Source organism: Mesocricetus auratus, unplaced genomic scaffold, assembly GCF_017639785.1.
Source record: "Mesocricetus auratus isolate SY011 unplaced genomic scaffold, BCM_Maur_2.0 Super-Scaffold_6730, whole genome shotgun sequence".
Taxonomy (NCBI): domain Eukaryota; kingdom Metazoa; phylum Chordata; class Mammalia; order Rodentia; family Cricetidae; genus Mesocricetus; species Mesocricetus auratus.
The window spans coordinates 72584467-72599915 of NW_024429184.1; the positions used below are offsets into that span (position 1 = coordinate 72584467).

Below are 15449 nucleotides of genomic sequence, written 5' to 3' on the forward strand. Positions count from 1 at the left end.
ATCCTTCCCTCCCTCCCTTTCTTCCTTTTTAATGCAGAAGCTTTAAACTCCTCATCCATTGTGTCTCATTGATCACAGAAGGGCTTTAATGAGGCTTAAACAAACAACTGACCAAAGGGTTTATGGAAAAAGTGCTGTGAAGGTAATATATTAGTGATCTAATTGACATAAATAAGCTGGGAGATAATTCTTTGAAGCAGTAGGGAATTTATCTCTGTGTGTCCATGTTTACTACTTGTTTATTGAAAAGAATGCTAACCAGATGTAGCCATAAACCTTGACAGTTGTAGTTACAAAAATGCAGTTACGTGATGCTTAGTGCATGATGGGCCTATAGCTGAATAATCACATACTTCTGTGCTAACGGACGTGTTGTTGGCACTTGTGCTTTTCTCTGCTGGTAAAAACTCTTAAGCCATTACTTCAAGAGGCTGTCTGGCTCTCACAGACTTAGATTCTATGTTGCTCTGTGTGACAAAAATCTCTCCATAGCATGTTCTCTTCACTGCCTCCTGCTAGTTCTAGCAAACCCACCCGAAGCTAGACTGAATAGTCAACTTTAGTTTTCTGTATAAAACTGAATAAATACAGACGTTTATTTTCATGATAAAAAGGACACACTTTGAATTTGTGTAGAAAAATATTGATATTGGAGGGGATAGAAATTGAGGAATATCCAAATTACTTTTACTCATGCATTGTACTTACATGATCATTCTATGGTAACAGTCTATTCTGGCGGTACAGATACTTTTAAGGTGTTACACAATTTTCTATGTTAAAGTCATACTTCAGAAAGCCTAATGTCATGTATTAGAAATGTTTAACCAATTTAGAAATTTAAATATTTGATTAAGTCCATTGGAAAACAAAATTTAGAGTTCAAAAAGATTATACTGGATATCAATATAGTATATAATCAAGCACATTGTGATTTTGAATTCACTCATCAAGGGAAAATTTGGAAACTATTTTAATTTTTAAGACTATAAAATTTATTTTGTAAGTGAATATAATTGTTAAACAAGGGTACTGAATAGATCACATCATAAAAATATTACCCCTATTTCTAGAATAGTTCCACAGGTGTATTATTACTTCATAATATCACAACTATGATTCAATAATTACAAATGTTTATAACACCAAATCATATTATTTGCACTTAGTTCTGGTTAAGTTTAGTAACTTAAGCAAGGGGATATACATTGCTTTGGCGGAGTTGTACAGGATTTTCACTCAGGCTGTTTTTCCTACCATTTTCCTGCCTTTTTAAACCTTTCATGGAACTAACTTTAGTGTATCACATTTATGCAAATCCATGCACTTCCCTATATTGCTGAAGTCATTGTATAAGCACTTCTCTGAAATGTTTGAAATATATTTATAATGTGGTGAAGACAAATCAACTCAAGAGTTCTAAGCAGTAAGAAGATTTCACAGTCTTCCATTGCAAAGGTGTTGTGTTAGGAATGAAATGTGAACCAAGTTAAATGATTCCAAATCCAATCTTAATACTATCTTTATCCAGGAATGGATTCTAGAATATCAGTTGGCATCACCAGTACTGAACTGGTTCTGGAAAATGGGGGCAGTCATGAAAACTCTAACAAAGGGCCAGATTTTCCAGATGTGTTTAGTACAATTCATGTTGATTAAGAAGAAAGTGGCCCATCTATGTGGAAACTCTGTGTCTATATGAGGGATTACTTGTTTTCATTAAAAACTTACTATTTATACCTAGACCTTTAATGGAAAAGTTTCCCATATAAACTGGAACAGCTGCTGCTCCTCAGACAACTGTGGCACCCACCCTTCTTACCCCTGTGATGCACACAGTTCTCTGTGTTTTTGCAACTTAGCAAGAGGCATGGTGCTCTCTAGCCTCACGTTCTTTACAACACCCTATGAGGTAGGTAAACAAATATCCTCACTCTTTTACATGGGGTCAATGAGGCCAAAAAAGTTTTGAGGTAAAGAGATAGAGTAGGGATTAGGACCCAGGTGTCTACAGATTCCTGGTTTCTTTACTACTGTCACTGGACCACATACCCTCATGCCACCATACCCAGAATGGAATATATTCCATAATATAAATGGATATTGTTTCACATAGTATCTTTAAACATGTTTAAAACAATCATAATATTCAACACAGGGATTTCTGCTTTTCTATTAATCTATAAATTTCATATCAATCACCTTTATTGAAGGTCATAGATGAAAGAACTTTTCTGTGTGTCATTGCCAATCACTGGCCACCTTTTGTTGCAATATCAGCCAAACATCAGAGATTGATGATTTAAAATCCCAAGGAAAAAGGGAAAGGCAAAACCTTAGAGGGTGGACAAATGTGGCTTAGTTGTGAGGTTCAGGTGTCAAGGGAAACTACATCTAAGAAAAGGAGAGACAAGAGGAATTTTATCATCTGCTTCATGATGTTATTCTTGGTTCTGAATGTAGAATTTCACACAATCAAAATGCTACCTGGGTCCTTGGGAACGTTTGCACTGTCTTTGGAAACCCCTCAAGATGTTTGTATAGCTCAATGCCTCTCCAAGATCTTAGTTCACCTACAGTAAGTGCTTCAGAGCAAGATGTGGTGCTGAAGTGCTCTTAAAGGGAAATAGGTTGGACAGCTTGTGTGTTTTTCTGCCAAACTTCAGATCAGCCAGTGAGGCAATCATTTGACTGAGGATATCCATATCTTCATCACCCAGCATATCAGAAGGGGCAGGATCAACTTCCTAAGGCTACCAGGAAGAAAGAGATCTGGGCCAGTGTGGCATCCTCAGTCCACCTTCTGGAAGGCAGGTTTCCTTCAAGGTCAACACTTCTTTTTCCCCTCATGAAGAAATGTGGCAGGGATTAACTGGGGGAATACTAATATTACAATATTCACAGTAATCAGCAAGCACTTGTTAACTAGAATGACATCAGCAAACCAAATCCCAAAGCTAGATAATTAGTTTGATCTGGGGAAACAGACCTTTTCGTCCAACTGCAGCCATAAAATTCACCATGAAGTAATTGCATCAAACAATTTAAACAGTTTTAACTTTAAGTTTATAAGGGACACTTAAAATGAAAAGTTCTATTTGAACAATAAAAAGATAGAGATTTTATATTTCCCTTAAATCATTTTGCCCAATAGATTTTGAAAATGTTGAAGATTTACAAACAGCAAAATAGCAATGATAAAATTCTGAAACAGTGAAGGCTAAAAGAAGTTTTCTTGCCCAGAAAAGCCAGTGAAGGGCCTCTAAGAACTGCCACTTTAAAGAGGTCCTCATGCAGTTATGTTTAGCATACCTGAGACACAGCCATCCAACATCTTACACTCATGCATTTTCAGAAGGAAATAGAAATAGACTGCAGTTGCTCTGCACTATTTATTTCTCTTTGTATAACAAAGAGAATTGTTAGCAGCAGAATGTCACCATCAAAAAGTTACTGCACAAGAAAGTCAAGTTCCACCTGCAACACCTGAGCAGTTTGTCTCTCTACACCAGACAACAGGATTGAAAACAGTATGCTTAAACACCTGATCTCTCGCAGAGAGTTTCCTGATGTGTGCTATCACAAAACCACATGTGCTCCTTGAATGATTGACTTCTTGATTTTTCATAGGGATGTTTGCATTCATGTGAACAGTCTTTTACTTTTTAATAATGCTTCAGTATCTACTTTGGTTTGGTGAAAATTATTCAGCAATCATCTGGAAAATTCAAATGGTGAAAGCTGATAAATAAAAAGAAACTCAGTCATGAGGAAAAGTCAGGACTTTGGGGTGATCAACAGTCTAATGTTTTTTCCTGTGGGAAAATTGCACGGCTATCTTCTTGTTTTCTTCTATTGTTCTGAAAATTACTCACACAGGACTTATGAATCGTAGAGTGGGTACACAGATAAGATGACTGACTGATAGAATCAAGATCCAAACCGTGTTGCAAGAAAGATGATACTAGCTAAACTGAGCTGAGTGCGTTTGAACACAGACCTGTTGTGACTGATATATTTACAATGGGATGATGAGTAAGGCCATGGTAACCCTGAATCTCATTGTTATTAAAAGAGTGATACTTAAATAGCTTATGTTTAATAAGTAAGAGGGATTTGCAATCTCTTGTTTTATAATCCACCAGAAGCTCTTGATGGACAGACATTACAGGACCACTAATCAAGGAGAACCATCAGAGGGAAGGTTTTCCTAGAAAGAGCCACTCAATATGAAGCTTCCTGCATGACCTCTATCTTTCCATATTAACCAGGCCTTGTCCCTTCATAAAAGGATATGTACATAGCCATAATTATGGAATGGCAGAGATATTTTATGTGTCTACGATGTAAAAACGTGAGTGTTCCTGACAAGTGATAGACAGGTTTTCTTGGGCCTCTACATTAGTAGAAATCTTCTGTCCTGGTACTCAACACTCCTATGGTCACACTTACTCCTGAACCTTGTTAGAGAGGACTGTTACTGTTTCTATGTCCCTGCAGTTAACCAACTCATGATACATTACACAGGAGGGTGTAGGTCAGAAAATGAACATTTTTCAGCTTGTTAGTTCTCGTTGTCTGGCATGTGAGGGTAAGCCACAAGGGAGGAGGCTACCTTTCTACCATTCTTTCTACTTGTAGTGGTTATACCCAGAGGTTGCTCTGGTACATGGCTTGCCTGGGCACCAGTGTGGATTCCCAGAAGTACACTCATAAGCTCTGGGAATGTCCTCATAGAGCAACTGAGATGCTTGTGTGGGGACATGGTGATCCCTGCTCCATCTTCTTCTCCTTCCAGAGTGCTTATTGGACACACTTGTTGACTTTCACCCTTTTATCTAGATCTGACTTCTAAAACTGATGCCAAAAGTGTAGATATAAATTTAACAGGGTCACACGCACATCAGACTCTTACATACTTTGTAATTATATCTGAACTCTGACAACTTCACTTTCACCTTTATTTGGAGAGAAATGGAAGGAATCATGATTGTAAATTCTCAGTCCACCTGTTTTCTTATAATAAAAATGTAGGCATTAAGGCCATTTGGTTGGTCATCTTTAAGGTCATAACAAGATTTTATGTGATCTGAGAAGCCATAGGCTAGTTGATTCCTTGTTGAAATGGGTTTTGGTTTGGGACTGGTAATGTTACCACTTAGGAAGGCAGGCATCAAATCACTCTATAACTACACCTTTAAGTTAAAACTGCAGATTTAACCTCTGAAATTGAATTATCAATGAAAACATTACACATTGGTTATTATCATGCTGACAATGGAACAAATCAAAAGCGGCGATGGTACTCAAGATAGATCAGTTATTAAAAGATGACAGACTCTTTCCATATCCAAACAAGTGGGCTTCAATCCACTTGAAGCAAGTCCCTTTGACCCATACCCATTTCTCTGAGCTATACAAGCCCCCAGGAAGTCACTGACTGTTTTTTTTAAACAGTTCTTACTAGAGAAAATAAAGAAAGAGGATGATAACATGGACACTGATGGCATTTGTGTCGAGGGACCAGGTAGCACAATTTCCTTAGCTCTACTTCTCAGAGGTCTGTTTCTTCAGGCTTGCATACATCGGGCCACAGCACTGAACCAAGTGTTCCTTTTCCATGAACTGATTCATGTTCTGTTCCAGTAGCTTGATTACAATATTACAAGTCAAGAATTTGCAAGATTAAAGTGTCTGTTGGATTAATTAACTGCAACGCATCTCCAGTAAAACTTGACAAGTTCCAAGGTACTTCTGTAAAAAAAGAAAGGGACCAAAGCATGAGTACTCTGAGCAGTGGGACAGCTTGGGCCTTGTCTGCAGGCCCTGACCCATTCCACTCCTCTGTTCTCTTTACAGATCTCTGCTTCTAAGTCAGACCAAGGGAATGTTTTCCCCCAAGTCTTTCCGACCAACTTTGGAGATCTATTCCCTTATTATGCACAACACATTTGAAGGGTTTTAATGGAATTTGAGTATTATAGTGTTTAGAAAGCAAGTTCTAAAATGACAATTCTTCACCAGCCAGCTAGTATCCTTTAGTTACAGGGCAGTGACCTGTTTTTCCTGTTTTTGAGTAGAATAAAAAATCATGGGTGCTCTACAGAAAACCACTAGTCAATATTTAATTGCTGTGTGAACTGCATGGCGCTCAATACACTCAAGTCAAATGCTGGCTTTCCAACCATAGTGGATTGCAGTGTTAGTGTGCATTAAGACATGTTGTTGTTTTGTAATAAAAACAGGATTTTTTTTTACAGTGATGGAAACTCAAGACATATTTTCAGCACACTTAGGGGCATCTTAGAACTTACTGATAATGAACTAATTTGAAATAAATAAAAGTGTTGATTGGATACAACTCCATGCCAGAATGCCACTACAATTGTTAAATTAAATTAGCTTAAACACAACATCTCCATTTGTTCCTATTTGCAACACTTGAAGTAAGAATTTGATTAATTCCATTTTAATGCAAATTAAGCAGCAGAGAAAGGAAAGGGCAACCGGTTTAATTTGGTAGATAGAAGTATAATAAAAACACAAACCTCATATTTTCTGATACTAATAACAGAGTAGGTGGCAGGTTTCAGTAATAGCACAAAAGAAAATTTTGTGTTATACTATGCTACTAATATTTGCTTCTTATTGTAATTAATTAATTTGATGTTAAGTGAGATCTTTGTTCTGCAAACATCTCATCAGTAACTATATGCTTCTATTGTGTGTCTAAATGTCTAAAAAGTAATAATCCGGAACTGAATGTAATGATGGTGGTTTGAATCTCCGTGGTCAGGATATAGCATTACTGTTCCCTTTTTTCCCTTATTAGTACTGGCGTAGGATCACATTTATGTTGTTGTCTCATGTCTGTCACTGAGTGCCAATTGCTTATTGGTAGAATTATAAGAAAATCCTAGAAAAGTTTATACTTCTTTACTGTTTTAATATAGGATTAAGGTCTGATGTGATAAGAGAAATGTCAGTGTGCTGCAGTAGAAAAGGTTGGGAGATGAAGTCTAGAACCAGCTAAGCATCTAAGAACTCCCTTTGAGTTGCTAGGATGCATGGCTGTTTTGTACCTGCTTATGATCTAGTGGCTGCAGCACAAGGGTCAGGCTTGCTGAATAAATGACCAAGGGAATCAATCAGGGTCAATCATGTGACACTGATTACAAAACTCTATAAAATAATGCGGATTCCTTTTATTATTCTATTAAAATTACTGACCTCTGACTTACCGTAATTTCTCTGAGACCTGCTTAACTTAAAGTACTGTAGTAAGATGCTGCTTTGAATTTGCAATAGAAACTGAACATTGGGAGGATTACAAATCCAGCAGCAGATTTGGGAAACTGGTTTATTATTTGCTACTTTTTAAGCATCTGTTCAAGCAACACACACAGTTCCTATGTAATGCATGTTTCTATGCACTGGCGTCAAGGGGTGGGCTAGCACTCTTCCTCCTATTTCACTGTCTTTAAACTAAGAGGGTAAAGAATATGCCAGATGCTTTAGAATTCAGTAAATATTTGATGAACACTTGGTATATTCTTTGAATCTAATTCTTCAATTTAAGATAACATTTCTAGATTAGTGCTAATGCTTTAAAAATTCTCTTCAACCTTCGTGACATAAGACATTAAACAGAATTTAGCAAAAAATAAGGCAATGGAAATGAATTACCTTATAGTATTAAGATGATGTTGTCTCAAACTATCTGTTTCACTAAGTAGCTTTGAAAAGTTATATTTCATTCTGCTTAATTGGTTAATAATGTGAGACACAGAGTACAAGGAAAGAAGTCTCAGGTTACTTTATATTTCAGATTTAATCTAGTGCAGAGTGGGGTCATGGAGTGGGGACAACTACCTAAATGGAAAACAACACTGATCCTCACACAATATTCAAGTTCTTTTGATAGAGACCTTCATTTCTCACCATAGACAGTTCTTTTAGATTTTCATTTTGGTAGACATACTTGAGTTTTATGAAATGTTCCTGGAAAAAATAGGGACATGATCTGGTTTTCCATTTGACTTGCTGTATCACAAGTAGGCTTGGTGGGGTTGCCACAATTCTTGGAAATCTTTCAGGTAGTAGAAGCTGGGCCTAAGTTTTATTTCCATGTTTCCCTAGCCTGGCTATGCTGCCTTTGACAAGCTGCTTACCATCTCTGGGCTGAAGCTGTGTCATGGGAAAGTGATGTCACTCACTGGTGGTTGTGAGGAGTAAGTGGGATCTCAGAGGTGAGTGTTTTCAGCACAGTGTTAGCAATGTTGTAAATTCTTAATAATGATACTCTATCTGACATGGGAATCAGACAGCAAGGAAATCTACAGGCAAACAAAATAACCAAAGCAACATTCCATGTTTGTGTTATGTCATTATAATGTGCAAACATTTTTAACCAAATGATTAGGCAAGTCAGAGACATCCAGCATCCTTGAGTGGCAAACCTTAGGACACCCAGTTTACTAAGTTTTGTGTTTCTTGGCAGGATTACTGCATGCAATACAATAAGAGTCTAATCATTGCTTCCTCATGGAATCTATGGAAGAGTTCAGGTAGATGGTGAGGTTATCTGATGCCTTGACCACTCTTCAGAGAGTTTCTGAGCCGTCATTTCTGTGGGCACATGGCTGCTTGCCACTTCCTGCATTTGGCTCTCTGCTATGGTAGATGCTTTTGATCTAGCCTAATTGCTACAATTAGCAAAATTAAATGACTCATTACATTTTATCCAATTCCACCCACATGCTGCAGTTTTCCTTCCAAATGGGTAATGATCCTGTTGAGGCTGTCCATCGCAAGAAAGTACCCTGAGTCTAGCATGGGCCTACTTTCAGGGCAGCAACTGGACAAGCCCTGTTGGCAGATGTTTGTCATTACCTGATGCTATAGGTGCCTGAAAGAGGAGAAGGGATGTGACCTAATGTTTAGGTCACCTCCCATCTGGATATAGGTTGGGGAAAGAGATTCAGAAATGGGAACTAAAGTGAAATCACCCATTCCTAGTCACATAGAAACATTGAATGTTGGGCAGCAGAGGGCTGGCAAAAGCATCAACTTTGACTGTTTGCAAAAGTGACACTGATTAACTAGTCAAAGGAAGGGGAAATGATCTGTATCCATTACTAAAATTATAACAAGGTCCATCTCAGTCCTGCTGTGTTGTCAGCTTCTGCCTTCCCCATTCTCCCAAAGTCAGCTTCTGAATGACAGTTGGGCCTATTTTAAAAGAGGGTTTAAGGAATTCTCCTTGGAAACATAAAAATGCAGGCATCTAATCCAAGCTGTATATAGAAACAGTCATGGCTAATGGCAAAGATATGTGGTGAATGCAAGGGAGCATATATTTAGTCTAGAAATTGGTTCATTAGAAAAAACTCTCTGGATTCTTGTCTAAACATTGTGTCAGAACTTGCTTCCACCTGGTAGCATCTGGTACATTTGAAAGTGACTGTATCACCTTACTTAGCACTGTGTGGACATAAGAGTTTTCATTTGCTTAATACAATGTGCTCCAGGATCTTTGAAGTAACACAAAACTACTTTACTAAGTCACTTAAAAATGAGATGCTTAAGGAAGATAAAGTTCACTCAAACCAAGAAGCATGTCTTATAGGCCTGGACTGTAAGGACAGTTGATTTTTAAAAAAGCATGGAGGGTTCTTGTCTAAAAAGTCACATGTCAATAACATATCACTTCCTATGTATTAAAGAACAGAATGTACTTTAATCTTGTCATCTATATGTTAGCAACACACCTATAAGTGATATATCAAAAAGTCATGGAGATTAAGTTCTTCCCATGAATTTCTAAATTTGTGTGTGTATACTAATATGAGTATCTATCTGTTCTTCTGTCTTTGTCTGTGTATATATCATGTATGTGCTGAAGGGCATATGTGTCATGGTGGGTATGTGGAGGTCAAAGGACAACTTTGTAGAGTTGGTTCTCTCCTTTCAATATTACAACATTCAGGGTTCAAACTCAGGTCAGGTTTGCATCTCTGTGCAGTGAGTAGCTTTGTTACTGAGCCATCTTATATACACATACCCCCAAGCAATCCATCAATCTATTCTTTCTTTCTGTCTATTTATCTCTATATCTATCATCTATCTCCTATCTATCTATCTATCTATCTATCTATCTATCTATCTAACTATCATCTATCTAATGTATATGTGTGTGGGCAATCACATCCCATTAGATGTATTTGAAAGTCAGGGGGCAGCTTGATTGAGTTAGTTTTCCCTTCTATCATGTGGGTTCAGGGTGGTCTGAATTCATGCTATCAGGATTAGTAGCACCTTGGCCTGAAAAACCATATTGTCAGCCCACATCACTTCACTTATACACCAAGTAATCTTTGTGCTTGGGGATTCACTATTTTACATTTATCCTCAGATTATGGTTATCTTTGGATAATCTTTGTAATTTGTCTGTTGCTAACACTTGAGTTAGAGAATCTTAAACTCTTGGTAAGGGGTTTTATTTCATCTTTTGAGTTAACAGTTTTCATTACAAATGAATTGTCATGGATATCTGAAAAGGCAGTTAAGACACAGTTAAGCATGATAATATACGTATATAGGGAATGTAAAGGACATAATTTCTTGGGAAGCAGACTTTGATAAGCATGGAAAACTGCTTTTCACTCACACAAAGGAAGTCTCAGCATAGCTCAGATGTATGTATGTGTGTTCTTTAAGTATATATTAATTCAGAAATGCTAATTAGGGAGATTTTGATCTCTTTAGAAAACATCACCATCCCATGGAAACAACGACTACCATAAGATAGTAAGATCATCCTTTAAAATGAATCAAAGCAGATTCAGACCCTGGCATTCTCAGCCCAAGACAGAGTCTTGCTTTCTCATTTGGATGCTAGCCATTGCTCACCCTTTTTGACTATTTTTTAGCTGCTCTGTGCAGAGCTTCATGTCAGATGAAAATAAAATTTTAGGAGAATTAAATTTGTTCATTTGGGCATTGATGATGCCTCATTGACTCCTGCCTCCTAACTCTGGAGTCTGTGTTTATGTTCTACATCAGTCTGATGACAGCATGTCCTTCCTGAACCAGCAGAGCAAGACTAAGTTCTGCCGGAGCGATAATATGATTGCTGCTTGCTTTTCTTACATTCAAGAGTCACACCTGGAACATGGTAGATAGCTTGTTTCCTTAACAAGAATTCATCTTTCATTGAAACATCATGATCTCTGCATAAGTCAGATCCAAGAACATTTGCAGTATTTTGGAAAGTTTTGGAAATTCAAGCTTTTTACATCTGTCTGACTAATTATATTACTATCAAGACAAAGCACAGCATATTATCTTCTATATATACCTCAGCTGTTTTAACCCTTTACATGTTACATGCGAGATCAAGTTGAGAAGTAACTTAAAACTTACATGATCAAAGAGTGGATGCTCCTGTTGTCTTGTTTGGCTGGACACTATTCCGACGTTAACTGTTATTCACTCACAGAGTCAAAGCTGCAGACCACCTGAGAACGGCAGTCTCCGAAGCTCATCAGTGAAAAGTTGTCTTGGAACTAATGAAGTTAATAACTCATGGTTCTGCACACCAATGAAGTATCTGCACAAATTAGTGTGATTTCCTTCTACACTGGAATGAGGTGTGTTCACCATTTGCTGAGTGTCTTCCTGAAGCTTTACTGGCAGCAAGGTAGTATTTCTTCATTCCAACAAAAGACCAGTTAGTGTATCATAGTGGAAATCTTGCTTGAAGGATCAAATCATTGAGTATTAGGAAATATGTCTGGTAAAAATTGTCTTAAAAAATTGCTTTGGGGCTTTGTACCAAAAGATGTCCTAGGTTGAGCCCTCTGTCCCTTCCTGTGGATGTCATGTTGGGGACCACAGTCCTTCGATGACATATCCATTATTGGTGGTGGCTCTAGAACTTGACTATTATAAGTGAATATAAATGAAGCTGACTTTCTTTCTTCTTTTTTTGTGACTTGATGAATCTTTAATATATTGGCTGGGTTAGTATAAAACCAGGGAAGGAAGTTTAAGACATCTTCCACTGTGGTCAGGTTGTTCTAATGGATGGATGAAAGAAATCACTTACATCTTTGATTTCCTGGGAGACAGTGATCAGTCTTCACAAGCCCTTTCTAGTTAGGCTACTTCCCTCTTCACTTGATGCTCAGATAGCACCCTGGTCAGGTTCCTGGGCCATCAAATTGCAAAAAGGAAGGTAATCTCATCGAGGACAAGTGTTTTCATTCTGCTGAGGCAGGCTGATGGATTTGTAGACTGAATTCTAATGTCCCAAGTGAATATGACATTTAATGTATTTTAAATAATTCCAAGTCTATAAAAAAAGCAACAATGCCTATATGTACACCCTATATTTTTATTACAAAAATATTGAAATAATCCATGAGTTATTCCACTCTGCACCAACTATAAAAAAATACTATCAAAGTTTGACCGGCACTTTTAATGCAACAAAAAGCACCATGACCAAGGACGCTGAGAACAGAAAGCGGGAATGTTTACTTGCTTTATGGAGGTATTAAAACTCAGAAACTTGTGGTAAGAGCGTGACTTCACAGATGATTTGAATACAAATGTTAGCTGATGGTGTCGTGTGCCCTCAAGCAGTTCAGGCAGTTTTCTTACAGCATACACACTACATCTGTATGCTTACCCTTGCTAAAAGGTGTCCCAAAGTCCCTAGGAGACACATCATGTTGACCTTGAATGGGAAGGGATAAGTCTGTACACAGTGGATAACCTGGTTATTCTTTTCTTGTCTGCTTTGGGATACCACTTATTCTCTGTTTGGGGGGAATTCCATATCAGTTCTGTGATTGGACAAAGTTTGGCACTAGAAAGATGTGGCATGTGGTTTCCAGAATCACACCTGCTTACCATGCTCATTCTGCACCTGGAAACAGGCCCTCCCTCTCTTGTGGCTCTGTGGGTGCATTCCAAAATGAACTGCACACACCTGAGAATCTCACTCTTATTTTGTCGCTCCCCCAACTACTCTTTGCATATAGATTGTATTTTTGCAATTGAATACTGAATCATGAGTATCATTTAATTTACATCACGGACATTGAGCTCCTTGGTCTCATCCAAAGCCATACATGTGCTGCATAGGATTTCTGTCATAAAGAATGTTTGCAACTGCAAAAACCTAAGGTAAAAACAAATCCTGAAATGAGTAGAAAAAGAATCATTCAATCAACACTAGTACATGTGTAAACACTTGAGTTTGCTGTCCACGGTGCAGGCTCTGCCACATATGCTACTTGCTTCCAAATTAGAAAATGGTTTGTGAAATCTTTCTAAGCAAGGTTGCTTTCTTCCTGGAGTCTGCTGTGAGCTTTGCATCAAGGAAATCACCTAAGATATTTTTTTGAGATTTATTTTATTTCATGTGTATGGGTGTTTGCCTGCATATATGTCTGTGCACCATGTGTGTGCAGTGCCTGAGGAGGCCAAAAGTGGGCATTGGACCTACTGCAACTGGAGTTGCAGGCAGTTGTAGCCACCAAGTGAGTGCTGGGTCCTTTGGAAGAGCAGTCAGTGCTCCTAACTACCGGGCCATCTTCCTAGCCCCACCTCAGCTCTTTCAATAGAGGGCGGTGGTGGTAGTGGTAGTGGTGGTGGTATGTGTATGTGAACATATTTATGCACAAATCAGAAAACGCCATCAAAATACCTTAATGATGAGAGGCAACATTTTTTTTTCATAATAATGGTGCCCTTCTGTGAATGTGCTCCAAGCCTGTGCTGGAGGAGTTTGGTAACAACAGTCATACTAGGCTGGCATTACCCCTTTAGGTGGACTAAGAGACGCTCAGCACTGCTGGCTTGAATGGACACCAGCAGCAGGTAGTCAGCTAATGGAAGATCAAACCATACCATGACAATGTTTGCACTAAGAACATATAGCTCATTGCCCTACTCTTAGATGAAGTGTCATTATTGCCACAGCCCTGTTGTCATCTCTTCATGGGGACGTTGTGGCTTCTTCTGTTTTATAAAGTGGTTTCATACTCCAGCCTCTCTTGAATAAGAGCATCGTCTTTGTACTGCAGCCTCGGAGGAGACGGGGAACATTCAAAGGCTAAAATAGCCTTTCTCAGGCTTCGGTCCAACACATGTCTCTCCCACGCTGGGTACCTATTCCTGAACAGGTCAATTTTAATGACTGATTCTTCAATCCGTGGTGGTCGAGATGATGGGGTGGGTGGTGCGGTTGGTCTCACCTGAAACACAGGGACACATCCATCCCTCTCTGTAAATTTCTGATCGCGGTCACTGGCAACACTGCGGTTGTTGGAGATGGACCGTAGTGTGCTCGTGGCCACTTCTGGAGGCAGCGAGAAGGCAGTAGCAGGGTCATCACAAGCACAACTTGGTGACTGCCCAAATCTGGGCCCATTGGGATGGAAGAAGGCATAGTACATGAGCATAAAAACAACGCCTGTTAAAAAACTGCTGAAAACCACACACAGCGCCGGGATGGCAAATGCATCTGCAATCTGGGGAGCTTTGTAGAGGTACCAGAGTGCACTCAAGGCTGTGTTTTCCAAAAGGATTACAAAATAGTAAATGAACAGCCTGCAGCGTGTCCTGCCTTCCTTGACATTGAACCAACTGAAGATGTAGATGATGCCCACCACCATGTCAAACACAATCTCTTCCCATTTGGTGATACAGAATTCTGTCTCACAGTGAACAATCCAGAAGGTCATGATGCACCAGTGGAGGACAATGAATATCCCAAAATATAGCTGGAAAACTGAAGCGAAGAGGGCGAACGTGATGACTCTGGCGGCGATGGTGAAGAAGTGCCAACAGAACTGGATGATGACGGCCATGTAGCCAATGGGTTTTTTGTCATCTCGGGAGTCCCGAAGAGCCTTCTGGTAGGAGGCTAGGGCCCACGCCAAGGACACAAGGGAGGCTGCTGCTGTAAAACCTACAAAGGCAAACAGGAAGACATCTGTCAAAAGTGAGAGACAGTGATTGTAGGGATGCAGGCATTATGTTGGCCTGCTCCTGTTACCTGGCAGAATGCACTCAAGTGGTATCCTGGTCAACCCAGAGTTCCATGATTGTGTAGTCTTCACGCAGGTGCAAAGAACCCCTTTAAAAGAAAAACTCTGCCCACTCTCTTTCCCGGTTCTCTTTCCTCTCTCTCTTCCTCAAGGTTTCCCTGGGGAAGACAGGATTTTTCCCTGTCTCCCTCTTCTCTTCTGTCCTCTCTATGTCTCTTTATCTCTTCTCTCTTTCCTTCCCTCTCCCTCCCCTTTCTAATAAAACCTCACTTAAGCTCTGTCTGCTTGGTGCATTTGTCCCCCACCATGGTCACCCTTGCCTGCCATGGAATTCGCCATGATCTGCCACTCAAGGATACTCTCAAGCTTTATCATCACAGTGATGGT

At 39.1% G+C, this 15449-nt stretch overlaps 1 protein-coding gene across 1 annotated transcript in view; it reads right to left on the bottom strand.

The window, feature by feature from the left end:
• Nucleotides 1–627: 627 nt before the first annotated feature.
• Xkr4 (XK related 4) overlaps nt 628–15449 on the bottom strand; it is a 375247-nt gene continuing 360425 nt past the window's right edge. The window contains exons 3-4 of the mRNA XM_005085925.4: nt 11425–14983; nt 628–5754 (exon numbers count right to left, since the gene is read on the bottom strand). Of these exons, the coding sequence (XP_005085982.1) occupies nt 14037–14983 (947 nt within the window). The 3' untranslated portion in view covers nt 628–5754; nt 11425–14036. The remainder of the gene's footprint in view (nt 5755–11424; nt 14984–15449) is intronic.